Genomic DNA, 27,411 nt, shown 5'->3' with positions numbered 1-27,411 from the left:
GCCGGGTGCAGTGGTTCATACCTGTAATCCCAGCACTTCAGTGGTTCATACCTGTAATCCCAGGCAGGCAGATCATCTGAGGTCAGGAGTTCTGCCAACATGGTGAAACCCCTCCGATACTAAAAATACTAAAAATTAGCTGAGCGTGATGGCAGGCACCTGTAATCCCAGCTACTTAGGAGGCTGAGGCAGGAGAATCACTTGAACCTGGGAGGCAGAGGTTGCAGAGTCGAAATCACTCTAGCCTGGGTGACAGAGCAAGACTCTGTCTCAAAAAATGAAAATAAAAAAAAACACCAAGAAAACAGGAAGACTCACAAATACGTGGAAACTAAACAACACATTCTTAAACTACCACTGAGTAAAAAAGAAAATCAAAAGAGAATTTTTAAAGTATCTCAAAGTGAATGAAATGAAAACACAACACACCAAAACTTGCATGATGTGGTGTTAATAAGGAAGTCTGGGGCCAGGTGTGGTGACTCAGGCCTGTAATCCCAGCACTTTAGGAATCTGAGATGGGACGATCTCTTGAGGCCAGGAGTTCAAGACCAATCTCGCCAATATAGCAAGACCCCATCTCTTTAAAAAACAAAAGGAGGTCTGTAGCAATCAACACCTACATTAACAAAGAAGCAAGACTTTAAATCAAGAACCTAACTTCATACCTCAAGGACTAGGAAAGGAAGAACAAACTAAGCTCAAAATTAGCAGAAGGAAGAAAATAATAAAGATCAGAGCTGAAATAGACCAAATAGAGAAAAACAATAGAAAAAGATTCAGTAAAACTAAGCTGGTTTTGAGAAGACAAAATTGACAAACTAATGAAGAAAAACAGAGAGACTCAAATAAAATCAGAAATAAAAGAGGAGACAGACGGCCAGGCGCAGTGGCTCAAGCCTGTAATCCCAGCACTTTGGGAGGCCAGGGCAAGTGGGTTACCTGAGGTCAAGAGTTCAAGACCAGCCTGGCCAACATGGTGAAACCCCGTCTCCACTAAAAATACAAAAATTAGCTGGGCATGGTGGTGGACACCTGTAATTCCAGCTACTTGGACACTGAGGCAGGAGAATCACTTGAACCCAGAAGGCAGAGGTTGCAGTGAGCCAAGATCGTGCCACTGCACTGCACTCCAGCCTAGACAACAGAGAGACACTCTATCTCAAAAAAAAAAAAAAAAAGAGGAGATATGATAACTGAGGCCTCAGAAATAAAAATGATCACACAGGCCTGTTACACTTACACCAACAAACTGAATAATGCAGAAGAAACGGACAAATCTCTAGAAAGATACAATCTATGAAGACTGAACAAAGAAGATATCTAAAGCCTAAAAAGACAGTAATAACAGAGAGACTGAAGCAGTAATCACAAACCTCCCAAGAAGAAAAAAAGCCCAGGACCAGATGGCTTCGCTTCTGAATTCTACCGATTCTTCTTAAACCCTTCCAAAAAAAAAAAAAAAAAAACAGAAGAGGAAACACTTTCAAACCCACTGTATGGAGACAGCATTACCCTCATACCAAAAGCAGACATAGACACCAGAAGGAAAGAAAACTACAGGCCATTATCTCCGATTTACACAGATGTAAAACTCCTCAATAAAACACTCACAAACCGAATTCAACAGTCCATTAAAAACATTATACACCATGACTAAGTGAAATTCCTACCCAGAACTCAAGTTTGGTTCAACAAAGGCAAATCAATGCAGAACCACATGACTGGCCAGGAGCAGCGGCTCACACCTATAATTCCAAAATCCCCGCACTTTGGGAGGCTGAGGCAAACAGGTCATGAGGTCAGGAGTTAACACCCGCCTGGACAACATGGTGAAACCTTGTCTCTAGTAAAAACACAAAAATCAGCTGGGCATAGTGGCGCACGCCTATGATCCCATCTACTCAGGAAGCTGAGGCAAGAGAATCACTTGAACCTGGGCGGTGGAGGTTGCAGTAAGCCAAGATCACACTGCTGTCCTCTGGCCTGGGCAACAGAGCAAGAGTCCCCTCTCAAAAAATAAAAAGATCATCTCAATAGTATGCAGAAAAAGCATCTGAAAAAGTTCAACATCCATTCACGATTTAAAAACAAAAAACAAAAAAAACACAAACCAGGTATAGAAGGAGCTTACCTCTTCACAACAAAGACCATTTAAGAAAAGCCCACAACCAATCACATAATTAATTGGCGGGGGGGGGGGGGGGGGGGGGGGGGGGGCTGAAAGCTTTTCCTCTAAGATCTAGAACGAGACAAAGATGCCCACTCTCACCTCTTCTATTCAACAAGGTACTGGAAATTCTAGTCAAACCAATCACTGAAAAGAGAAGATGGGGATGAAAGAGAGGAAGGGAGGGAGGGAGGGAGGGAGGGAGGGAAGGAAGGAAGGAAGGAAGGAAGGAAGGAAGGAAGGAAGGAAGGAAGGAAGGAAGGAAGGACGGACGGACGGAAGGGATTCATCCATCCAAATTGGAAAGGAAGAAATAAAATGTCTCTTTGCAGATGCAAGGTCCTATATATAGAAAACTCTATAAAGGCTCCGTATAATAAGTGTTAGAACTAATTAATGAATTCAGTAAAGATGCAGGACACAAAATCAACATACAAAAATCATAGCATTTCTATATGCTAACAATTACCTAAAAAAGAAATCAAGAAAACAATCTAATTTATGATAGCATCAAAAAGGACAAATACTTAGTAAAAGATCTATACATTGAAAACTATCAAACACTGACAAAAGAAATTAAAGACAACAAAATTAATGTAAAGATATCCCATATTCATGGATGAAGTAATGCTGTCAAAATATCCATATTGCCAAAAATTACCTACAAATTCACTGCAATCGCTATCAAAATCCCAAAGGCATTTTCCACCAAAATAGAAAAACAAACCTAAAATCTGTATGGAACCACAAAAGACCCAAAATAGCCAGAGTAATCTTGAGGAAGAACAACAAAGGTAAAAACATCACACTTCTGACTTCAAATTATACTACAAAGCTATAGTAAAATAGTATAATACTGGCATAAAAAGACACAAGCCAATGGAACAGAATTGAGATATATGGTCAACTAATCTTTGACAAAGGTGCCAAAAATATACAATGGGGAAAAGACAGCACCTTCAATAAATGTTGTTGGGAAAACTGAATAACCACATGTAGAAGAAAGAAACTGGACACTTATTTCACACCATATACAAAAATCAACTCAAAATGGACTGAAAACTTAAACTAAGATAACCTGAACGTGTGAAACTCTAGGAAAATTATCTCGTTGACATTTGGCAATGATATGGTTATCACACCAAAAGCACAAGTAACAAAAACAAAAATAAACTGGAGGAACTATACCAAATCAAAAAGGTTGTGCAAAGCAAAGGAAACAAAACGAAATGGCAGCCTACAGAATGAGAAACTACTTACAAACTGTACTGCCAATAAGGGATTAATGCCCAACGTACATAAGCAAGTCAAACAACTCAACAGCAAAAACACAAATATCCCAAATAAAAAGTGGGCTAAGGTCTTAAAGAGACATTTTTTCCAAAGAAGACATAGGCATGGCCAATAGGTATCTGAAGAGTTGCTCAACATGACTAATCATCCGGGGATGCAAATCAAAACCACAATAAGGTACAAATCACATCTGTCAGGATGGCTATTACCAAAAAGACAAGAGATAAGTACTGATGAGGATGTGGAGAAAAGGTAAACCTTTGTATACTGTTGGTGGGAACATAAATTGGTACAGCCATTCTGAAAAATACGGAGGTCACTCAAAAAACTGCAAATAGATCCAGCAATCCTTCTTCTGGGTATATATCCAAAGGAAATGAAATGAGATTGCTAAGAGTTGTCTGCACTCCCATCTTGACTGCAGCACAATTCATAATTGCCCAGATATAGAATTAGTTTGTCAACAGATGAATGGATGAAGTGAGATGAAGGGATACAGAAACTGTGATACATACAGACATCCAATGGAATATTACCCGAACTCAGAAAAGAAGAAAATCTTGTCATGTGTGACAACACAGATGAACCTGGCAGATACTATGTACAGTGACACAGAAAGAAAAATACTGCTTGGTCACATGTGTATGTGGAATCTAAAAAGTAGAACTTGAGCAAAGAAGTGTTTGCCAGGGCCTGGAGGATGAGGGGGACAGGGAGATGATGGTCCAAGCGTAGCAAGTTTCCACTTTAAGGTAAGGAGCAGCGTGAGACTATAGTCAGCCATACTGTGTTGTATATTTGAAATCTGCTGAGAGGTTGTAAGTCTTCTCACCACATACAAAGGTAACTATGTGAGGAGACGGATATTAATTAGCTTGACCGTGGTAACCAGTTCACTACATGTATGTGTATCAAAACATCATGCTGTACACCTTAAATACATACACTTCCAATCTTCAACAGGATCTGCCCCCATCTTCCCTCCCAGTTACCAGGCCTATAACCAGGGTGACATCCAACAAAGCCCTTGCCTGGAAGAAAAGGGCCACATATCCACCCACCCCATGGAGCTGCAGGGTGTAGCCAGCTGGTTTCAGCAGCCAGGGGAGGCTGTGAGGTGCTGAAATCTGAGGGCTTTGTCGAGGGAGCTGGCTGAGGAAGAAGGTGTCTATTTGGGAGGACCCAAGCACTGGACCTGGCAGGAGCTGAGTGATGATGCACATGTACTAGCAGCAGGCCATCCTAAGTAAGAAGTACCGTAACTGCCACGAGAGCGCAGAGGAAGAGCTAGGACCCGCCACCACCACCATCTCACACACACACACACACACACACACACACACACACACACACACACACACACGAGCATGGGGAATGTGCCGGTCAGAGGGTACCCACAGCAGCACCAGGCAGCCCCCTTCAGTCACCCACTTCATTACACCAGGGTTGTATGAAGCAATGATTGGCAGGGAAGCAATGACTGTGGCAAGAAGGAGCCAGTTCCAAAGTGAGAGGATCTGTGGATGCATCAGAAACCAGGTGGCCGCAGTCACTGTGCTACATGCAAGGCTGGAGGAGTGGCCATGGGGCCTGGTCAGCAGTCACAGAAGTGAGAACAGGGCCCAGGGCCCTGATTGCCGAGGCACAAAATACAGAGCCAACAAGGGCACTGATGAGCTTATCCCATGAAAAGAAACCAATAAATAAAGGACGAGTGGCTGCTAAGGGCAACTGCACCCCCCCCCCCCCCCCGGAATTCAGTATGCCATGCAGGATGGATCCAAATTACAACCTAGTGGTATAAAAATTATTTTTAGGGCAGGTGCAGTGGCTCATGCCTGTAACCCCAACACTTTGGGAGGCCGAGGTGGGTAGACCACAAGGTCAGGTGTTCAAGAACAGCCTGGCCAACATACCCGTGAAACCCCGTCTCTATTAAAATTACAAAAAAAATTAGCCAGACGCGGTAGTGGGTGCCTATAACCCCAGCTACTCAGGATGCTGAGGCAGACAATTGGTTGAACCTGGGAGGCGGAGGCTGCAGTGAGCTGAGACCGCACCACTGCATTCCAGCCTGTGCGACAGAGCAACACTCCATCTCTGGGGGGAAAAAAAAAAATTATTTTGATGGCCGGGCGTGGTGGCTCACACCTGTAATCCCAGCACTTTAGGAGGCTGAGGTGGGCAGATCACCTAAGGTCAGGAGTTCAAGACCAGCCTGGCCAACATGGCAAAACCCTGTCTCTAATTAAAAAATGCAAAAATTAGCTGGGCATGGTGGCACCCACCTATAATCCCAGCTACTGGGGAGGATGAGGCAGGAGACTCACTTGAACCCAGGAGGTGGAAATTGAAGTGAGCTGAGATCATGCCACTCTACTCCAGCCTGGGTGACACAGCAAGACCCTGTCTCCCACCCCCCAACCCCCACCAAAAAAAATTACTTTGACATTTGCTATCCAACAGACTCAAAAAACAGCTTATTCAGACCTTTCCTTTTGTGACCAGGGGCAGAAACTTCAGAGAAAAAGGTGCCAAAATCCCCTCTAGGGGAGCCCTCCTGCCTGAAAGCAACCAGAGAAGCCCATGTGCATCTGCAGACACACATCACCATGCGCATTCCAGCCATTCTGTGGCCACACATCGCCACATGCTTTCTGCAGACACACATCACCACGCACCTTCTACTCATTCTGCAGACACACATTGCCATGCATTTCTACCCTGTTCTGCAGAAACACATCACCAAGCTTTTTTTTTTTTTTTTTTGAGACAAGTCACTCTTGTCACCCAGGCTGGAGTACAGTGGCGCAATCTTGGCTCACCGCAACCTCCACCTCCCACGTTCAAGCGATTCTCCTGCCTCAGCCTCCCCAGTAGCTGGGATTACAGGCGCCCACCACCACGCCTGGCTAATTTTTGTATTTTTAGTAGTAACAAGGTTTAACTATGTTGGCCAGGCTGGTCTTGAACTCCTGACCTCAGGTGATTTGGCCTTCCAAAGTGCTGGGATTACAGGCGTGAACCACCGCGCCCAGCCCACCACATGCTTTCTACTCATTCTGCAGACACACATCACCATGTGCTTTCTACTCGGTTCTGCTCCCCTATGAGCCCATCTGCCTTTCCTGAGGAAACGGATTCATCCTTCCCATGCAAGCTTCTTCTCCCCCTGCCTCTCCCTGGGAACACAGGGTGTATGAGCCCCTATTTCTAGTTACTGAGCAAACCTGCTTCTGTGCCTGCCATATATATGCCTATGAATAGCTGTGAATCTCTTTGTGTCCGTACTTCCTCCCAACAACACCCAGTCTCTGGGACCAGCAACACTAAGGTGAGCATGCATGGCAATGATTCTCCAGTCATTCCCAGAGGGACCACCTAGCTACATTCCCAGGGGAGTGTGCACTGGGAAAGGAAGGAGGCATCAGACCCCACGGCCTTACAGGTATCAGTGGAGGGAGAACACGCCATGGGAGTGTCTGGCAAGTCGGGTGGGAGAGGACAACAGAGGATCCTGGGACTCCAGAGCCACAGAGAATCACACGCCATTAATGACAGCCCCTGATGTGCACAGGGCACCGCACACCTGCTAACAGTGTGTCCAGAACTGCCCCTCCCATGCTGGGTTCTGCCACCCACTCACTCCAGGGCATAAGGCCAAATGCTTCCATAAGACAGGCGTGGTACCTTGGGACCGAGCCTGCAGGGGCATGAGCTACAGGCACACACAGCCCAGACTCTTCCGTGCAAGCTGCCACCAGGGCACCAGCAGCCCACCGAGCTCCTCTCTACAGCCACATGAGGGCCTCTGTCGACCACCGATGGAAAAGGGGGAAGCCTGGGCATGGTTAACAGTGGATCAACTGGGAACACAGATAAACTCTGCCATCAGCCACTCTCAGGCCAGGCCACAGGCACACGCATGAAGCAGCCAGAGGCAGGCAGGTATAGAGGCTAAGAGTACAAACTATCACCTGCCAAAGCTGCCAAGACCAGTGCTGTCCCCTAATATGGCACCGTCCTGGGGAAGACCAGTCAATCACCTGGCAGCAAAGTAACTACACCGGGCCCCTTTCAGCCTGGAAGGTTCAGCAATTCACTCCTCTAAGAGCAGACCTGCATTCTGCGTCTGAGGGTTGGCTTCTCCTGGCCACAGGGCTTCAGCAGGCACCACTACCCAACAGCTGGCAGCAAGACCCACTGCAGAGGACCCCACATCTACTTTATCAGACCAGAGACACCCCCAGCCTTGGGGGTGCACAGCAGGCCCATGGCTATGAGGTCCCCACCCCGGCTACATCTCATCCCAGAGTGAACTGAAGCTACAGCTGCTTCCTAGCATTTCCGACTCTGAGTTCCCAAGGGTCAGCAGGCAAGAGGAGGAGCCCCACGGAAAGAAGGGGGCTCCAGCCACAACTCACAGATGGTGCCCAGTGGGAAGAGGCCTTTACCACCAGGCAGGACAGGTGAAATCGCCTCATTAAGCAGCACGAAACACAAGATTTCTTCCTTGATCTGGACAGTATCACGACAAGGGTGAAGAAAGGCAGGAGGAAGGTGGGAGTAGCCAGAGGGGACGGAGAAGTCAGAGGGGATGGAACAGCAGAAAAGGGGCTGCAGGCATGAAGACATGAAACAAGGAAAAAACGAATCTAAAAACAGGAGTCAGCAATAGCCCTGACTTCGGGCTAACCTCACCAAAATGAAGGAAGCAGGTTTAACAGCACTCCAGTGTTGTTGGCTTTAAGATAGAACGGTCGCCGCAGAAGAAGAGTTGGGAAGGAAAATAAGTCCAGGGATGAAAAATTAGTTAAAAGGTCACCCATGAGGAAGTGAGGTGACTGAAGAATATTCTAACAGCAAGGTAACCTGGTTCTAAGCTTTTGTTATTCTTACTGTAAAACAGCGTCAACACACATGCACACACACACACACACGCACACACACACACACACACACACACACACACATTGCATAAAACATACATAGAGCTTAACAAATAATTATAAAGCAAAATCCAGGTAACCGCCACTTGGGTCCAGAACAGAAAGTCACCAGTCTGTCAGGAGCACCCAACATGCCCAATGAACCACTGCATTTTGACACACGCACACGCACACCCGGAAAACACAGTGGAGCTCTGCCGCTCCCCAGCCTGTGCCTGTGATTCTGTGCCTTCATGGTCAGGAGAATCCTCCTTGTAGCTGCTCGTGGCTGCGGCTCACACATGCCCAGTTTTGCACAGCATCTTGTGGCATGGACATAGCACAACACACCCCTCTGACTGCAGAGGCACATCTGGGAGCTTCTTTTTAGCTATTATAAGCAGAGCTGCTCTGAGCATCCCTTCTCTGTCTCCTGATGCATAAGTACCAAGTTTCCCTGCGGATACACAACAGGAATGGGCTTGCTGAACCAAAGGGCAGGCAACCCACTGGGTAACACTGAACAGCTTCAGAGGCTGTTGCAAGTAACACTCTTGCAAGCAGTGCTGAAACGTGCACTCTCAGACACTGCCCCACACCTGGTCCTGTTCGACCACCTTGCCACACACCAATCTGGAGGGTATATATACACACAGATACTCCTCAGCTTACAATGTGGTCATGTCCCAACAAACCCATAGTAAACTGAAAATAGCAGGAAGTAGCAAACACACTTAACCTAGAGCAGACCTGCATTCTGCAGGAGAGGTTGGCCTCTCCTGGCCACAGGGCTTCAGCAGGCACAGCTTAGCCTAGGCTGCCTTACGTGTGTTCAGATCACTTACATTAGCCTACAGCTGGGCAAAACCTAACACACAGCCTGTTTTCAAATAGAATACAGTACTGAACATCCGTGTAATTTAGTGACTGCTGTCCTGACAGTGGAAAACAAAATGGTTGTAGGGCACAGGAAGCAGGATTTCCACTGAATGCCCGTCACTTTTGCACCACGGTGATGCTGGAAAATCTTAAACGGAACCATTGTAAGCTGCAGGCCGTCTGAGTGTCATCTTTAATTTGCATTCCTTGATGACTGAGGCTGAGGAGCTTTTCATAAATCAATTAGGCATATGAGGTCCCATCAAGTATCTGTTCTTTCGCCTTTTTTGTTTGTTTGTTTTTCTTCTTTCATTGCTGTGAATGTGCTATTTATATATTCTGGATACCAGTTATCTGCTACACACATCCCAAGTATCTTTTCCCCTTCTATAGTTATTAATGGTTGTTGTTCTTTTCCTTTCAAGGAAAAGAAGGTATAAATTTTAATGTGGCTGATTTTGAAATCTTTTTTAAACTTTGTGGCTAATATTTTTTATATTCTTTGTAAGAAATCCTTTCTTAACTCAAGGTTATAAAGCTATTTTTCTATATTATCTCCTTAAACTTTCCAGATTGTCAAGCCTGGCAGATTATTTTAATCTGTAGTAAACAGATTTTCCTTCAGTTTGTTCACATTCTGGCGATGAGAACAGCCATCCTAGAACTTTTAGAGTTATGCAATTTTAGAGCTATGCTTCGTAACTGAATAGTTCATCAGAATCACTTAGAAAGCCTATCCCCAACACTCAGGCCCATCCCGGGAGTCTGACTCCAAAGGGGAAGGCAGGGCCCAGGGCTGTGCGGCTGGACGGAGCTCTCCCAGGAACCCTGCTGTGTGGGAAGCACAGCAGCTCTGGGGTGCTTTCTGATACTGTACCTGGGCTCTCAAGGAAACCGCCGCCAACCTGGGGAACATCTGTTACTCACCGTCTTTCAGTTCCTGAACATCCCTGGGCTGAACGAAATCTGGCTTGACATTCTCAAACCACCAAAAAAGCTCCGCAATGAAAACCATAACATTTGGCTAAAAGACAAAAACAAAAACCCAAAGTATGGTAAGTAATTTATTCACGAATGGTTTTAAAAGTGCATGCTAATAATTCGTTATTACCTTCAACACCAAGGGCGCATACAGCATATCTTCCAAGGTAAGATAAAAACATTTATTAAGATATTCATTGGAGAATTCTCTCAGAAGCCGTATATTATACAGACTGTCAGCCATCGACGTTACCTCCTTTAAGCATATATCTAATAGACAAAAAGAAAATTACAATTTATTATAAAGGTATTCTGCTTCTAAGAGTGTGTGTGTACAGCATTCTGAACTGGAAACCATTTTATATAAAGGTAGTAATGAAGGTAATGACACATGGAGAGATTTAACAAGTATAGAATGTATCATGAGTAACACGAGTATAAAAAGAAAACACTCAAGAAAAAAACTGCAGGAAATCTGTCAAGTCTGAATTTGACGGTGAACATCGAGAAAGCGTAATAGAAACCGCTCAGATCTTAAGAGCAGGCTTCCAGAACGAACAGGAACAATCACCCTTCAGCTTCCAGCAGAGCCCGCTGCATGCAGCAAGTCAACGTGGAGCCAAGTTTCTCTGGCCCTTCGGAAACCCTCTGCTCGAGGCTGTTTCCATGTGTGTGAAGGGCAGAAGGGAGGAAAATGAATCAAATGGAAAGCATCAAGCTCATCCACACCCACTCAGTAATGACACAGGAATGTGACTAATCACAAAGACCAAGTGACAATGCAGAGCCCAAGTCTCCTTCCATGAAGAGCCGGGAGACTGATGGCTAGGAGCACCTGTAGCAGGGCAACCTTCCATTTCACATGTCTTTGCAGACCCTCAACAGAGGAAGCACCAGGATGGGCAACAAGTCACAGACCAAAGAGCATGCCCCTCCCAAGTATGGGCACCCTGGTGTGGAGTGGGGCAGTCCTCAGACACTAGCCCTGAGAGAAGTGACTTTATTCTGCCTGTAAATATATACACAGTGAAACAAAGTAATTTCAGAAATAACTTTTTATATAAATTTTATTTCTATGGAAAAACCCATTTTCAAGGTTTAGAAGTACGTACAAACTGGACCCACAGCATCCAGAGTTGTTAATGAATTCTGTCCTCCTCAGTCGCCTCAGCAGTATTCATTCTCAAAAGAAACCTGTTAGAGCTGAGGAACTGCACACATTTATTCTGCTAAGGATGTTAACTTCTGTACGGTTCTGGCTATGAAATATTAATGTCTTACAGGTTTCAGATCTTGTTTTCTTTTAGAAATAAAACAGCCTAAGTCATCTCTGTCTCCAAAGGGAATCCTCCCCACTCTTCCTGTTTTACACACTGTCTGCATCCACAAGTTAACACAAACAGTGTTGTCTTAACCTTGTGAAACCTACATTCATGATATCAAGCGATGCCTTATTTTAGCAGCCAGTTTTCCCCCGCCAAAACTCAGTACGATGTTTCCAAATAGATGTATGTTGATATGGAGAGCTTTCCGTCACTCATCTTGACCATTATGTGGTTTCTCACAATTATGACAAATGCTCCCATCACAAAGTTTGCGCGTGCTCTCTCTCTGTGCGTGCACAGACGGTGTTGCCCAGGCACCCTCTGAGAGGGGATCTGCTGGGCCACGAGCTACACGCACCCTCCCGCATCACCTCCAGAGCTTGTTCCTTCCCACCTGCACCTGAGCATTATGACCTGTCCCTGTGTGCAAGGTGGAGGGGTGTGAACCTCCTTCTGAAAGAGCCCGCCTCTGATGACTGATGTGGTTTCACTTTTTTCGTGGTTACTGGCTATGAAGGGTCCTCTCCTGTGGCCCGTGTTCACGTCTGCCTTGGGCTGTGCATCTTTTTCTAACTGATTCTAGAATTCTTTCTGTATTGTGGTTACAAAAGGACTGGATGACAGTCCTTCATCAGGTCATGTATGCTGCAAATATTTTCAATGGCTAGTTCATCATTTCATTTTGTTCATGATGTGCTTTTGTCACAGAAAAGTTTTACATTTTAATATGGTTACATTTAACCATCTTTTCAATTATTTGTGCTTTTTATAATTTTGGCAATCCATCTCTACACAAATATCATAAAAATATTTTCCTACATATTCTCCTCAAAATTCTTCAATTTTGCTTTTCAGGTTCACATCTTTACTCCGAGGCAGGGGTGTTTCTGGCTCAGGTGGGGTGGCATTTGACAGCACTTTCCCAGAGAGATGTCCATGCCGCCATGTTCTTGATCTGCCAGTACGGCTCCCCACCGGGCAGTATGGCCACCTCAAAGGTGCCAGGTTCCCTGCAAAGCATCTCTTTTCTTGGTTCTACATGTGGTTCATTCACCTGGTCCATGTGACTGTCCCTGAACCAAAACTACACTATTTTTGGTCATGCGAAGTTAAGTAAGACTTAGTATTTGTAGGGCACATACCCCACACCTTCTTATTTTTCAAAACTACTCAGCCAAAATCTGGGGCAATTTAAGCAACAAAATAATGGAAGTAATGAATTACAACCTATTAAACAAAACAAGATCCATGAGACCATCCGGATATAAACAAACACATGAATAAAGAAGTGGGGCAAACGCTGGCGAGACGGGAAGATGCACTGAGGCTGGAAGCCCTCGTGAGTGGAGACACCCGTTGGTGAAAGTCTCATGAGAAACGTGGTATTCACAGTCCAAAACCTCTCCCCACAAAAGACTAATGCATTCTAAAGCAACAGCAAGCTTAGAAGTGGAGAAGGCTAGCACATGCCACCTGCACCAAGGGCGAAGCTGGAGTCACCAACACTGAGATGTCCCAGTACCATGCCCGAGGTGACATGCTTGGAAGACACACCACAAGGAAACTCCAGACAAACCCACCAAGGCCACTACTCGCGACCTTACTCTTCAAAAACGTCAAGGGTCAGGAGAGGTAAAGGGCTGGGAAACGACTCCAGATGAAAGAGAACTACAAGGGGACGCTGGGCCAGGCAGGTGCTCCTGGGTAGTTGAGCAAAGATGGACCAGGCCGGGGATCTGTCTGCCGATGTTAGCTTTCCCAACTTTTGCTGTGTTATTCTCAAATGGTTGAGAGAGAGAGAGTAACACAATCCAGGAGATTTTCTGCATTGCCTTGTCAATAACTAAAGACAAAAGTATTTACCGGACTGGCAATAAAATTCAGAACAATCTGGAGAAATCACAAGTTTGGGCATTACTGACTGGGCATCTAAGAACACTGTTTAAGTCTTCTCCCAAGAGAAACAGAAAAGCGTATGGTTTTTCCTCGCCTCTTTTCTGCTGTACTTACTCCCAAGTGCCTCCCAGTTCTCACATGACAGGAGGATGCTCACATGGAGTGGGCACTGCAGCGCAGGGCAGGGCACAGGCGGCCCTGGCTATGGCTCCTGCTAGGCTCTGAGAACCTGCTCCATCAAAACACAAAGGCGCCAGTGCTCCTGGGCCTTCACTGGGAACTACACCTGCCACAGATGGGGTCAACAGCCTCGAGGTCCAATCAAGTCCCTATGAGGCCCAGAGCCACCATAAGAAGCAGGCAGTGACTGTCCACAAGCAATTCTCTGCCCCTACTGAGATGATCAGAGACAATCTGTTCAAGTTGTGCTTTCTAATACTTTACATACAATTTTCATTCTACATTTAACATGGAAAGCCAGCCTATAATAGTCTACTCAGTGTCAGAAAACAATTCCCTTTTCCAGGCCACTCCATCCTTTCCTATTCTCTGGGACACTTAACATAACACAGGAGCTGACAATTCCTTGAGAGACTGGTGAAATGCCCCAGACAGAAGTCAGTCCCTGTGGGTGTGGTGTGCTGACTCCTGAGTCAGTTTCCTTTGTAGTTAGTTACGGGTCTACTTACTTAGATTGCCGCCTCTTTTGGCTTCGAAGAAGACTGCCCATTTTAACATTTCAAACACATATGGCGCACAAATATTCCCAGTATTTTTATTTTAGTAGCTGCTATACCTGCATTCTTAATCAATCTTTTCAGATTATGTATTTTATTAATTTTTTAAAAGAATAAGCTTTTCGGCCAGGTCCAGTGGCTCATGCCTGTAATCCCTGCACTGTGGGAGGCCAAGGCAGGTGGATCACAAGGTCAGGAGATAGAGATCATCCTGGCCAACACGGTGAAACCCCGTCTCTACTAAAATACAAAAAATTAGCCAGGCTTGGTGGTATGCTGCAGTCCCAGCTACTCGGGAGGCTGTGGCAGGTGAACTGCTCGAAGCCGGGAGGCGGAGGATGCAGCCAGCCAAGATTGCGCCACTGCACTCCAGCCTGGCGACAGAGTGAGGCTCCATCCAAAAATAAATAAGCTTTTAATTTTACATATTCTCTCAAACTTCGAATTTTTTTCTATTTATTCATTTTTTTACTGTTAAATTTGTCAAAATTATTTTTCTCTTTTTTGAGAGCAAGTCTCACTCTGTCATCTGGAGTACAGTGGCACAATTACAGCTCACTGTGGCCTCAGCCTCCTGAGCTCAAGCAATCCTCCTGCCTCAGCCTCCTGAGTTGGTGGGACTAAAGTTGCACATCACAATTCCCAGATAATTTTTTAAATTTTGGAGTCTCATTATGTTGTTCAGGCTGGTCAAGCTGTCAGTGGGCTCCAACTCTGGCCTCAAATAATCCTCCCACCTCAGCCTCCCACTCCCAAAGAGCTAAAAGTACAAGCATGAGCTACTGTATGCAGCAAATTTGCCAATTTTTTTTTAACTTTAATTTTAGGTTTGGGAAGTATAAGAGAAGGCTTGTTACATAGGTAACCTCATGTGATAAGGGTCTGCTGTACAGATTATTTCATCACCCAGGAATTAAGCCTAGTGCCCAAGAGTTATCTTTTCTGCTCCTCTGCTCCTCCCACATCCCCACCCTCAAGGAGAACCTAGTGTTTGTGTTTACTTCTTTGTGTTCCTAAATTCTTGTCATTTAGCTCCCACTTTTTTTTTTTTTCTTTTGAGACAGAGGCTCACTCTGTCACCCAGGCTGGAGTACAGTGAGGTGATCTCAGCTCACTGCAACCTCCGCCTCTCGGATGCAAGCAATTCTCCTGCCTCAGCCTCCTGAGTAGCTAGGAATATAGGCCCCTACCACCAGGCCCAGCTAATTTTTGTGTTTTTAGTAGAGAGAGGGTTTCACTATGTTTCCCAGGCTGGTCTCGAACTCCTGATCTCTGATGATCCTCCTGCCTCAGCCTCCCAAAGTGCTAGGATTACAGTTGTGAGCCACTGCGCCTGGCCTTAGCTCCCACTTATTAAGTGAGAACACTCAGTATTTGGTTTTCTGTTCCTACGTTAATTCGCTAATGATAAAAGCTTCCAGCTCCATCCACATTCCTGCAAAACACATTTTTAAATTTTTATTTTAACAAAGAATATAAAGACTTTAAGAAGCCAGCCGGGCTCATGCCTCTAATCCCAGCACTTTGGGAGGCTGAGACAGGTGGATCACCTGAGATTAGGAGTTTGAGAACAGCCTGACCAACATGGTGAAATCCTGTCTCTACTAAAAATATTTTAAAATTGGCCAAGTGTGGTAGTGCACACCTGTAGTCCCAGCTACTTGGGAGGCTGAGGCATGAGAAATGCTTGAACCCAGGTGGCGGAGGTTGCAGTGAGCCAAGATCACACCACTGCACTCCAGCCTGGGCAACAGAGCAAGACTTCCTCTTGATAATTAAAAAAAAAAAAAAAAAAAAAATTTTTTTTAAAGAAGCCGAAGTTTATTTGTATTAAAAAGCTTAAGAGAAACAGGTCTCTGCCTATATTAGTCAATTTTCACACTGCTGATAAAGACATACCTGAGACTGGGCAAAAAAAAGAAAGAGGTTTAATGGACTTACAGTTCCACATGGCTGAGGAGACCTCAGAATCATGGAGGAAAATGAAAGGCAGGTCTCACATGGCGATGGCAAAAGCAGAGAGCACAAACCAAGCGAAATGGGTTTCCCCTTATCAAACCATCAGATCTTGTGACATTCACTACCATGAGAACAATATGGGGGAAACTGCCCCCATAATTCGATTATCTCCAACTGGGTCCCTCCCACAACACGTGGGAATTATGAAAGTACAATTCAAAAGGAGATTTGGGTGGGAACACAGAGTCAAACCATATCATTCTGTCTCTGACCCCTCCCAAATTTCATGGCCTCACATCTCACAATTATGCCCAACAGTCCCCCAAAGTCTTAACTCATTTCATCATTAACTCAAGAGTCCACAGTCCAAAGTCTCATCTGAGACAAGGCAAGTCCCTTCTGCCTATGAGCCTGTAAAATCAAAAGCAAGTTAGTTACTTCCTAGATACAATGGGGGTACAGGCAATTGGTAAATACAGCCATTCCAACTGGGAGAAATGGGCCAAAACAAAGGGGCTAAGGCCCCATGCAAGTCTGAAATCCAACGGGGCAGTCAAATCTGAAAGTTCCAAATCTCCTTTGACTCCTTGTCTCACATCCAGGTCACGCTGGTGCAAGACGTGAGTTCCCATGGTCTTGGGCAGCTCCACCCCTGCAGCTTTGCAGGGTAAAGCCTCCCTCCTGGCTGCTTCACAAGCTGGCACTGAGTGCCTGTGGCTTTTCCATGCACGCGGTACAAGCTGTCAGTGGAGCTACCATTCTGGGGTCTGGAGGACGGTGACCCTCTTCTCACAGCTCCACTAGACGGTGCCCTAGTAGGGACTCTGTGCGGGGGCTCCCACTCCACATTTCCCTTTCACACTGCCCTAGCAGAGGTTCTCCGTGAGTGCCCCACCCCCACAGTAAACTTCTGCCTGGGCATCCAGGCGTTTCCACACATCTTCTGAGATCTAGGTGGAGGTTCCCAAACCCCAATTCTTTTTTTTTTTTTTTTTGGTGGGGGGGACAAGAGTTTCACTCGTTGCCCAGGCTGGAGTGCAAGGGTGCAACCTCAGCTCACCGCAACCTCTACCTCCTAGGTTCAAGAGATTCCCATCTCAGCCTCCCAAGTAGCTGGGACTATAGGCACACGCCACCACACCCAGCTAATTTTTCGTATTTTTAGTAGAGATAGGGTTTCACCATGTTGGCCAGGATGGTCGCAATCTCCTGACCTCCTGATCCACCTGCCTCGGAATTCCAAAGTGCTGGGATTACAGTGAGCCACTGCGCCCAGCCTACCCAAACCCCAGTTCTTGACTTTTGTGCACTCACTGAATCAACATGACACGGAAGCTATCAAGGCTTGGGCCTTGTACCCTCTGAAGCCACGGCCTGAGTTCTATACTGGCCCCTTTCGGTCACAGCTAGAGGAGCTGGGACGCAGGGCATCAAGTCCCTAGGCTGCACACACAGGACAGGGACACAGGGCCCCAGTCCAGGAAACCATTTTATCCTAGGCCTTCAGGTGTGTGATGGGAGGGGCTGCCCTGGAAACATTTTCTGACATGCCCTGGAGACATTTTCCCCCATTGTCTGGAAGAAAAGTAACATTCCTTTCCTCCTTACTTATGCAAATTTATGCAGCCAGCTTGAATTTCTCCTGAGAAAATGAGTTTCTTTTCTTTTTTTCCTTTTTTTTTTTTTTGAGGCAGAGTTTCGCTCCTGTTGCCCAGGTTGAAGAAGTACAATGGCGCAATCTCGGCTCACTGCAACCTCCGCCTCCCTGTTTCAAGTGATTCTTCTGCCTCAGCCCCACGAGTAGCTGAGATTACAGGCGCCTACCACGTTCAGTTAATTTTTCTATTTTTAGTAGAGACGGGTTTTCGACATGTTAGCCAAGCTGGTCTCAAACTCCTGACCTCATGTGATCCGCCCACCTCGGCCTCCCAAAATGCTGGGATACACGCATGAGCTACCATGCACAGCCAGGTTTTTCTTTTCTATCACATTATCAGGCTGTAAATTTTCCAAACTTTTATGCTGTTTCCCTTATAAAACTGAATGCCTTTAACAGCATCCAAGTCACCTCTTAAATGCTTTGCTGCTTAGAAATTTCTTCTGCCAGATACACTAAATCATCTCTCTCAAATTTAAAGATCCACAAATCTCTAGGGCAGGGGCAAAATGCCACCAGTCTCTTTGCTAAAACATAACAAGAGTCACCTTTGCTTCAGTTCCCAACAAGTTTCTCGCCTCCATCTGAGACCACCTCAGGTTGGCCTTTATTGTCCATATCGCTATCAGCATTTTGGGCAAAGCCATTCAAAAGTCTCTGTAAGTTCCAAACGTTCCCACATTTTTCTGTTGTCTTCTGAGTTCCACATAACTGTTCCAACCTCTGCCTGTTACCCAGTTCCAAAGTCTCTTCCATATTTCCGGGTATCTTTTCAGCAACTCTCCACTCCACTAGTACCAATGTACCATATTTTTCTGTTTTCACGCTTTATAAAGTCATAACTGAGACTGGGAAATTTGCAAAAGAAAAGAGGTTGATTGGACTTACAGTTCCACATGGGTGGGGAGGCCTCGCCATCATGACGAGGCCTATTTTCTGTTCTCTTTCTTCGTAGACTGATCCTGGATTTTCTATCTTCTTTCCCTTAGTTCCCCATCTTTTTGCCTTTCTGGTTCTACTTTCTGGCAGATTTCTTCAACTCTGCCCTCTAGCACTTCAGTGGATCTCCCATCTTAGCAAAAAAACCTTTCATTCCCAAGAACTGGTTTTTGTCAGCTCTTCAGAATTTGCTAGACAAATTCTAAACAAGCTGTAGCACTCCAAGAGCTGATGTGAGCCTGATGATTCTGTACATACTTAGGTGCCACCATCCTGCAGGCAGCGTTTCCCGGAGCCCTGTTGTTGTTTCACCTCTAACACTTTCTTCCTGCTCACCTGCACAATCTGTTGACTTAGGTTCTCATTCAGGTCAGTGGCTTTCCTCACACGTCAGAGAAGAATCATTCCCTGTGTTGCATGTGGGACAGACTGGCATCATGGAGTGAAGCAAGAGAGATGGAGACTTCTAGGGCAGGATGCAGAGGGAGGAGAACCGGCCTCACCTCTGGGTATGAAGAATTTTACACGAAAGCCCTGATTTCAGTGTCACCTCATCCCTGCCTGCACCTGGAGTCTAAGACTAGAGCCTATCTGGCTCAGTTTCCCTCAGAGTGTTCCCAGGTACTGAGGATATGAGGTGAAAGGCATCAGAGGCAAGGCAAACCCGCACTCTCACCGCTGGAGACCAACTTTCAAGGAATCCACCCCCGCCCCCAGGCACCAACGTCCAGCAGCATCCTTGGTGCTCCGTTCTGCCGTCCAGGGTCCTACAGCATGAGCCTCTTTGCTCCCCTGCTTGATACCCACCCATCCTCCACTTGGCTCTTGTTTTAATTACTTCTCCATTAGTGGACTTGTTCAGAGTCCAGATATATCCTAGCTTCATCCAAAACGGCATCTGCAATTCAGTTCCTTATTCTCCTTGTTTGGGAATGTCTTCTGACTAACAGAAATGGACAGAAAACTGCCTTCATTTCTCCTTCCTTCAACTTTCTTTGGATTTACTTCTATGTTCTTTTTCTAATAACAAATATCTAATCAACACCAACTGGTCCCAGAAACTATTTCAGATCACTGGATGCATCAGTATCCCTGCCCCTGCTGAACTCACACTAGCAAGTCCCACTACTCTTTCTCCTATGATCCATGAAATATTTAAATACCTTCTCTGGCTTCCGGGCATTTAATCTTTAAGATTTTAGAGGAATTGTGCCATTTGTCAGTATTCTCCAGACAGACAGAACCAGTAGGACATACGAGAGGGAATTTAATCAGAGAAATTTGCTCATATGATCACAAAGACAGAGAAATCCCACAACAGGCCATCTGCAAGCTGGAGAATCAGAGAAGGTGGCAGCATGGTTCAGTCAAAGTCTGAAAGCCTCAGGGTCAGCAAAGCTGATGGTACAGCCCCTAGGCCACGGCCAAAGGCCTAAAAACCTCCAGGAGGCCATGGTGCAAGTCCCAGAGTCTAAAAGCCAAAAAACCTGGAGTCTGATGTCCAAGAACAGGAAGAAAGAAAGTGCCCCACTCAGGAAGGGAGGGAGAGGAGAAAGGGAGAATCCCCCTCTTCCGTCCACACTGAGGGCAGGTCTGCCTTTCTCGAGCCACTGACGCACACCCATCTCCCCTGGAAATACCCTCACAGACACAGCCAGAAACAATGCTTCACCAGACACCTAGGCATCTGTCAATCCCGTCAAACTCACACCTAAAATTAGCCATCATTAATTCGCAGGCAGGAAAAGAGGCTGCATCTTCTAGCAGGTGAACTGTCACTTTACCGCACTGTGGAGAATGTACTGATTCTTTGGGATCTGTTGAGATTTCACCTGTGGCCGTCATCGACTACAGGTTTTATCAAAGCTTCTATGATTGTCTTTACTGTCTTTAAGTGAGCACATTCCACAGGGGCTGGTGCACTGGATGAAGTCTGCTAATTCTGTGTTCAAGTCCTCTATGGGCTTACTAAATTATCTGCTTTATCTATCAGTTTCTGTTACGTAAGTCAGCAGTGTGGCTCTGTGCATTTCTCTCTGTAACTCTTCATTTTTTAAAATCCATTTTGATGTTCTGCTCTTGGTACAATGAGCTTCGGTACAGTCACACCTTCCTGTAAGCTGTTCATATGATCGTGATTGGTAACAACTCTCTATCCTTAGCAATTCGCTCTGTCTTAAGATCCCCAACAGACATATAGGGCAGGCTGCACACAATGAAGGAAAAGTCAAATTTATGAACCAGAAAGTAGACGTCAGAAAGACCCAGGGCCAAGTGCAGTGGCTCACATATGTAATTCCAGCACTTTGGGAGGCCAAACAAGCAGATCACTTGAGCCCAGGAGTTCAAGACCAGCCCGGGCAACACGGCAAAACTCCATGTCCACATATATACAGAAAAAAATTACAGTAAGTGAGCCAGGCATTGTGGTACATGTCTGTAGTCCCAGCTACTCGGGAGGCTGAGGTGGGATAATCAACTGGGCCTGAGAAGTCAAGGCTGCAGTAAGCCATGATCACACCATTGCACTCCAGCCTGGGTGACAGAATGAGTGAGACCCTGTCTCAAAAAAAAAAAAAAAAAAAAAAAATCCAGAACTCAGCAGGGAGAACATAAGAGATGAACACACAAAACAAGGTGCCATGGCTGGGTGCAATGGCTCACTCCTGTTATCCCAGCACTCTGGGAAGCCAAGGGGGTTGGTTGGATCACCTGAGGTCAGGAGTTCAAGACCAGCCTGGACAACATGGTGAAACCCCATCTCTACTAAAAATACAAAAAACTTAGCCAGGTGTGGTGGCACACAGTTGTAATCCCAGCTACTCGGGAAGCTGAGGTGGGAGAATCACTTGAACCTAGGAGGCGGAAGTTGCAGTGAGCCGAGATTACGCTGTTGCATTCCAGCCTGGGCAACAGAGCAAGACTCTGTCTCAAACAAACAAACAAAAACAGTGCCAAGACAAGACCTGGCGGATGAAGAAAATCACAGCATAGCTGAAGACCCCATCGCCGCCTTCTTCAAGGTGTCTAGTTCTCTTTCTATGTCCTTGATCACTGTAAACACCCTGTTATCTTTCACCCTTGTCGTGGTGCCAAATGAGCTGCAGTGCCTGCTTTCCTTGCGTGGTTTCTGATTTTTCAAGTTTGTCCTCCAGCAAGGGCTCTTCTCCTCAGTGGGCAGCCAGCAGGCTCTGGCTCACAGAAACATTCCTGTGCAGCCACGTTGCGCTTTAGCCCTGCCGGGCTCCGTGAGCTTCACTAGCCCTAGACCGCTTGTTGCACTGACTTTCGACCGGCATTCCCACACCGTACGGGTGACACACATCTCAATGTCCCTCCGACCCACAGTGTACCCAACAGCTGCACTGCCTCCTTAAAGAGCTTCCCCTCCAAAGCCGCAGAGCCTAGGGCATCTGTCAAGCCTCCTCCGTTTGCTCCTGGGCAGTAGGTGGAGTTCCCAAAGGTGCCAGTCACAGCTGCTGACAGCACACAGGCCCAGGGTCAAATGAACGTGGAAACTCAGGCCCAGAAGGCCCCGAGGCGCCTGCCTGTCCACTCACGGTTTTCACTCAGTGACAGAAACTGCCTCCTGATACCCGAGGCTCTCCCTTTCTCTTCTCTCCCTTTTTTTCCCCACCCCGGAGATCGAGTCTTGCTCTGTTGCCCAGGCTGGAGTGCAGTGGTGCGATCGTGGCTCACTGCAATGTCTGTCTCCCGGGTTGAAGCAATTGTCTTGTCTCAGCCTCCTGAGTAGCTGGGATTACAGGCACGTGCCACCACACCTGGCTAATTTTTGTATTTTAAGTAGAGACAGGGTTTCGCCATGTTGGTCAGGCTGGCCTCAAACTCCTGACCTCAGGTGATGCACCCGACTCAGCCTTCCAAAATGCTAGGATTACAGGCGTGAGTCATCCCGCCCGGCCTCTTCCTTTAAGTGCAGCTATTTGTGAAACTATTTTGTCTAAAAAAACCATATATCTAGCACTTTTATGCTTAGTAAGAACAAGATCAATGTCAGCTCAATCCACCCAGAGCCTGACACAAATGCTTCCCATGTGGGATATTAGTTGGGGGGCACCTCTTAGCCTTGTATCTGCCTACTTCAGAATGAGGGTGCTTAGCAAAACCTAAACCAGAATTCACGCTCCCCCCGCCCCTGTCCAGATACCCACTGTCATGCTGGTGACAGTCGCTCCACTTTCTCTTTCCTCATTGTTAGGTTGTGAACACCTGGAGTGAGATCCGCTATCATCGGAATATCCCCAGCACCAAGTATGTGGCAGCTGTTCATAAATGGTTCATAAACAGACTCAATTTTGCATTAATTTTCCCATCCTCAAACTAAGTTCTAGACGATTTAAATCAACTGAGGAAAGGTTTACAAAAGCTACCCATTCTGAAACATAGCTAAAGTCACAAAAACTTTCACACATGACCCAAATACTTTCAAGTACAATTTCTCTCTCCCTCTTCCTCCCCCTTCCCCCGGGCTCAAGTGATCCTCCCACCTTAGCCTCCCAAGTAGCTGGAACCACAGGCGCGCACCACCACACCCAGCTAATTTCAAAGTGCAGTTTCATCATCAGATAAAATGCAGGTTAAGTATGAGGACATCATCCCCCAATTTTTTCATCTACAGGCTAACATCCCAATTTATATTAAGGATTCAGTGTTCTTTTTTTTTTTTTTATGTGGGTCAATGTACACTATAATTTTCTTTTAAGCTTTTTGGGTCTGTTTAGGGGAAGCATTCTCCACTCACCATCCAGTTTCATCTGCTCTGGGCAATAATAGTGAATCACAGCTAAGAGAGCAGCACCATCACTGCCGTCTCTCATCAAATCCTCCAACAACGGGAAGTAGGGTGACTGCCTAGCAGAAAGGTGCTCTCGTCGATAGCGGACCTGCAGTTGATAAAAGGAAAACGGTCTCTGCATGTGATGTCTCTTCACTACCATATATGTTACAGGCACACTGTTAGATCAGGAATTAACATAATGCCTACTAGACAACATGGAGAACAATTGCAACCATCTAGAAAAAGTTAAAAACATATGGATTATGCACTTTGCCTGGAACATATATGTCAAGATCCAGGGAGCTGGGCTTCATGGCTACACTGGGTAACAGCAACTACTTGCTAGCAATACCAGGGCCAGTCTCCCCTAAACTGACCTGGAGGCAGAGGCTGCTGCTAGTGCAGGCACACACAGGAAAGGAGACAGAACACACACCTACACTACCGGAAGCCGACGCACTAGACACTAGCGAGAAACAAGTTAAATGGTGATCATCCTGATGCTTGGAAGCCCCAAGTCACTGTGACTTTCCTAAGCAATAACATCACTAGCCTCAGCCATGATGAAAAATACAAAACAACTTTAATATTTAGTTTGAGAAATTTCAGAAGCCAAGTTAGACAGAATTTCTCATAGCACAACCACCACATTCTATTAACTGCAATGAAGCATCAGGAGACTAAACCCATGCAAGGTGCTCTAGAAGACAATCTGCTCAAGGCTTCCATGCTTCTGCATTTAGAGGAAGCCACATGTGTGGTATTCTGCGCTCCACCAAACCCTCAGGTCTGCCCCCGTATGTGCTAGTCAGCTGACAAGAGCACAGACACACAGGCCACCGAGGGCAGGACGGTCAGCCCCAGCCCCACTGCCAAACAGCCTGCAATACACTAGTGTTTTCTGCATTAACACCCACAATACAGCTTTAAAATATGGCATTTCTTGCCAACCACATTTTCTCCACAGGAGGAAAATACACGATACAAACTAGAGGAAGAAAACCAGCAATTGACAAGAAAAATGATTTCTGAGAGTCATGCAGCTGAATCAACTTGAGGAAAAATTGTCTAAAATCAAGAATTTCAAGTTGTTATGTCAGTAAGCACATCGTGTAGAATAATCAATACTGATGCTGAGTAAAAACATTTGTAACACAGTCTCTCAAATTTAGCAATAAGGCTTATTTTATGTCAATGAAATATGTTTCGGCACACACTTTAACTTGTTTCTCGGAGCCCACGGCACACTCTACAAAACGTGACCCGCCTCATACTGTACCACGCGTGCAAACTCCACGGGTTCCAGCATGCAGTGCACCACAGCATGCGCCAGGCCAGGCTTCCACACAGACAGCAGACACGTGAGGGGTGGCCACAGGCATGCGGGAAAGCACATGGTTTCTTGATTAAAGATGGATGGGGCGGGCTTACGGGCAGGCGAAAACACTCCTGAACTACAAGAGTCCAGGGAACTTGTATAGTTGCCTTGCAAATCAGGTGTTTTGAACCTCTAGGCTGTAAATTGTTGAGGTGAGACCTCTAAACCTGTCCGTCTTTACCAGGCCTTTCAACACTTCTCCTCACTGGCCTATTTGCTCAATACTGTGGTCAGACAGTTAGGGTTATGAACTATCTAACAAAAAACATTAAGGGACCCACCGCTCTTCGTAACATGGTTCTGTTTTTATACAACTCTCACGTGAAATCTCACTTCCTGTAGGACAGCTGAACTCTGGGAGCCCTTGACTAAGTCACCTAAGTGCGCATTTAATATTGAGCTCTTCAATCTTCAGGATTCAAAAAGCTAAAAGCTCTATATTGATTTAAAATGCTTTCTTCTTCTTTCTTATTAATATACTTCAAGAGAAGCAAAATGACCTGTGAGCTCCGCAGCAGAATCTACCACTGCTCAAACAAGCCCTGCCTCCCAGCTTACTCCCACTGCTGTCACCTCGAGGACAGACTTCAAAGGAAAATCGGGGCCCAATAATGACACTGAAGGACGCAGGCAGGCAGTGGAGTATGCATAAAGCCGTCTGCAAATTCTGCGTCCAAAAGTTCCCGAGAAAGGCACAGCTGGCGTCACACACACTCCCCGGGGGCCAGCTAACAAACTGGCTCCACTTCCAGAATGGGCCACCAGGTGGGGCACAACTAGTTCTGGAAAACGAAATACTGTTTGACCTTTCTATGTGAAAATTCACATTTCACTCCAGAAAGCCTGTGGCCAGGCTAATCTAACTCACACCATTGCCTGGGAATAAGGAAATGCCCCTTCCCCTCTCCATGCAGGCCAAGGCAGCAGGAGTGGCTGCAACACCCGAGGAGAAAGGGGAATCTGAAACGCTGGTGAGAGCCCCTCTCCGCAGCCCTCCAGCCCCGGCCCACCAAGTGTATCATCCGCATACCTGGACCGATCAGCTGATGGCTCCTAACAGATGTCATGTTAAATACCACAGTCAGGCAAGGCAACATCAGAAAGAACAAAATATACAGAGTAACTTGGGCAACTAGACCACTTTTCAGTCCCTCTGTATCCATCACAAAAGAGAACGCCCTCTCTCATTATGTGCATGTTGATCACTTAAAGAAGTTAACTAGGAAACTGGGTGAAATGTAACTTAGAGTTCCAAAGTGCCATATTACAAGGCCCACTTGGCTCAGAATCAGGCCAATGCCTGTACTATATACATAATTCCAAGGTGGACATTTAAACAAACAAACAAAAAAAAAAAACAGTTTTGGGTGCGAGCAATTTTTAATGGAAGCAAGTGACTGCGACAGGATGGCTCTGTAGATGGCAGCTAGAGGCTCGAGGTTCACTTACAGGCACTAACTTCCAATACCACTTGGAGGGAGACTGCTCAGGAAGCGAGAAAAGGAAGGCAGGAGAGGAGCATCAGCAGAGCAGGTCCACGTGTGGACGAGGTAACACACACTTCCCCACGGCGTTTACACGGCAGAGGCGGGAGAGCCTCTGGTAAGCAAAGTCTTCCAAGTGTACGTGGCCATAGGCATGGTGTATTAGCAGATGATTAAAGTGGAAGATCACGAGTCACCTCCACAACACTATTCTTTGCAGTAGCAAAGAATACTTCGGAAACTTGGTATGGGCTGGGTACCAAAAGGCAAAAAGTCAGCTCTGATGCTGGGAGGTCTAGTGCTTAGTCTGTACCCATGTGTTAAACGTGACCATCTGAGGAACAGGGAGGAAGCTCGATGCTTAAGACCCAGATGAGGGAGCCATAGCAGGTGGCCTGACTCACCGCTCACCCAGCCAACAATGCATGGCCAGGGGCCAGTGCTGCTGGAGGGAGAATATAGAACAGGGGAAGGCAGCACACTGCCCTCCAATGGCAAGACCTTATAGATGGTCAGACCGCATCTTGCGTGCACTGAACTGAGTGAATTCAGTCACGCATGTGCTTACAAAAGAGAAAATAGTGTCAGAGGAAGAAAACGACTCATGGCTGGAAGGTGCAGCACGGCCATCATGCCACTTCAGCAGACATGTAGGGTCCATCCACCAGAATCATGGCACAGGGACACAGATACCCCACCAGCTACACCGCACCTCACGGTCATTTAAGGACTTTTCGAGGGCATCTTTAGCAATAGGCAATTTTCCCCTTGTTTGTTGACTTGTGGAAGCTAGCACCCAGGTGGGACCTATGTCCCTCACTCCTGAGCTCCTCAATTCCCCCAAAATGCCCTCACCCACCATAAAGTGCAATAAAAAAACACCCCTTCCCAGGGAGAGATGGGGGACAGGCTGCCGTGGTCACCTCTCACTGAGGTGTGGAGAATCAGCCCACCAGGTGAATCCAAGAGACTAGCTGCTTCTTTGGT

The 27,411-nt window shown here is 46.3% G+C and overlaps 1 protein-coding gene across 3 annotated transcripts in view; it reads right to left on the bottom strand.

Moving 5' to 3' along the window:
* Positions 1 to 27,411, bottom strand: part of CAMSAP1 (calmodulin regulated spectrin associated protein 1) — a 96,720-nt gene that overhangs the window by 24,031 nt on the left and 45,278 nt on the right. The window contains exons 6-9 of one of the 3 annotated variants that reach the window (XM_039461351.2): positions 26,390 to 26,422; positions 23,527 to 23,668; positions 10,382 to 10,521; positions 10,198 to 10,294 (exon numbers count right to left, since the gene is read on the bottom strand). In XM_039461351.2, the coding sequence (XP_039317285.2) occupies positions 10,198 to 10,294; positions 10,382 to 10,521; positions 23,527 to 23,668; positions 26,390 to 26,422 (412 nt within the window). The remainder of the gene's footprint in view (positions 1 to 10,197; positions 10,295 to 10,381; positions 10,522 to 23,526; positions 23,669 to 26,389; positions 26,423 to 27,411) is intronic. The other 2 variants (XM_039461352.2, XM_074394512.1) reach the window with 2 other exon arrangements.

Source organism: Saimiri boliviensis, chromosome 2 (assembly GCF_048565385.1).
Source record: "Saimiri boliviensis isolate mSaiBol1 chromosome 2, mSaiBol1.pri, whole genome shotgun sequence".
In the NCBI taxonomy this organism is placed as follows: Eukaryota; Metazoa; Chordata; class Mammalia; order Primates; family Cebidae; genus Saimiri; species Saimiri boliviensis.
Note: the sequence above shows the minus strand (reverse complement) of the source record. Positions and strands in the feature narration are given on the sequence as shown.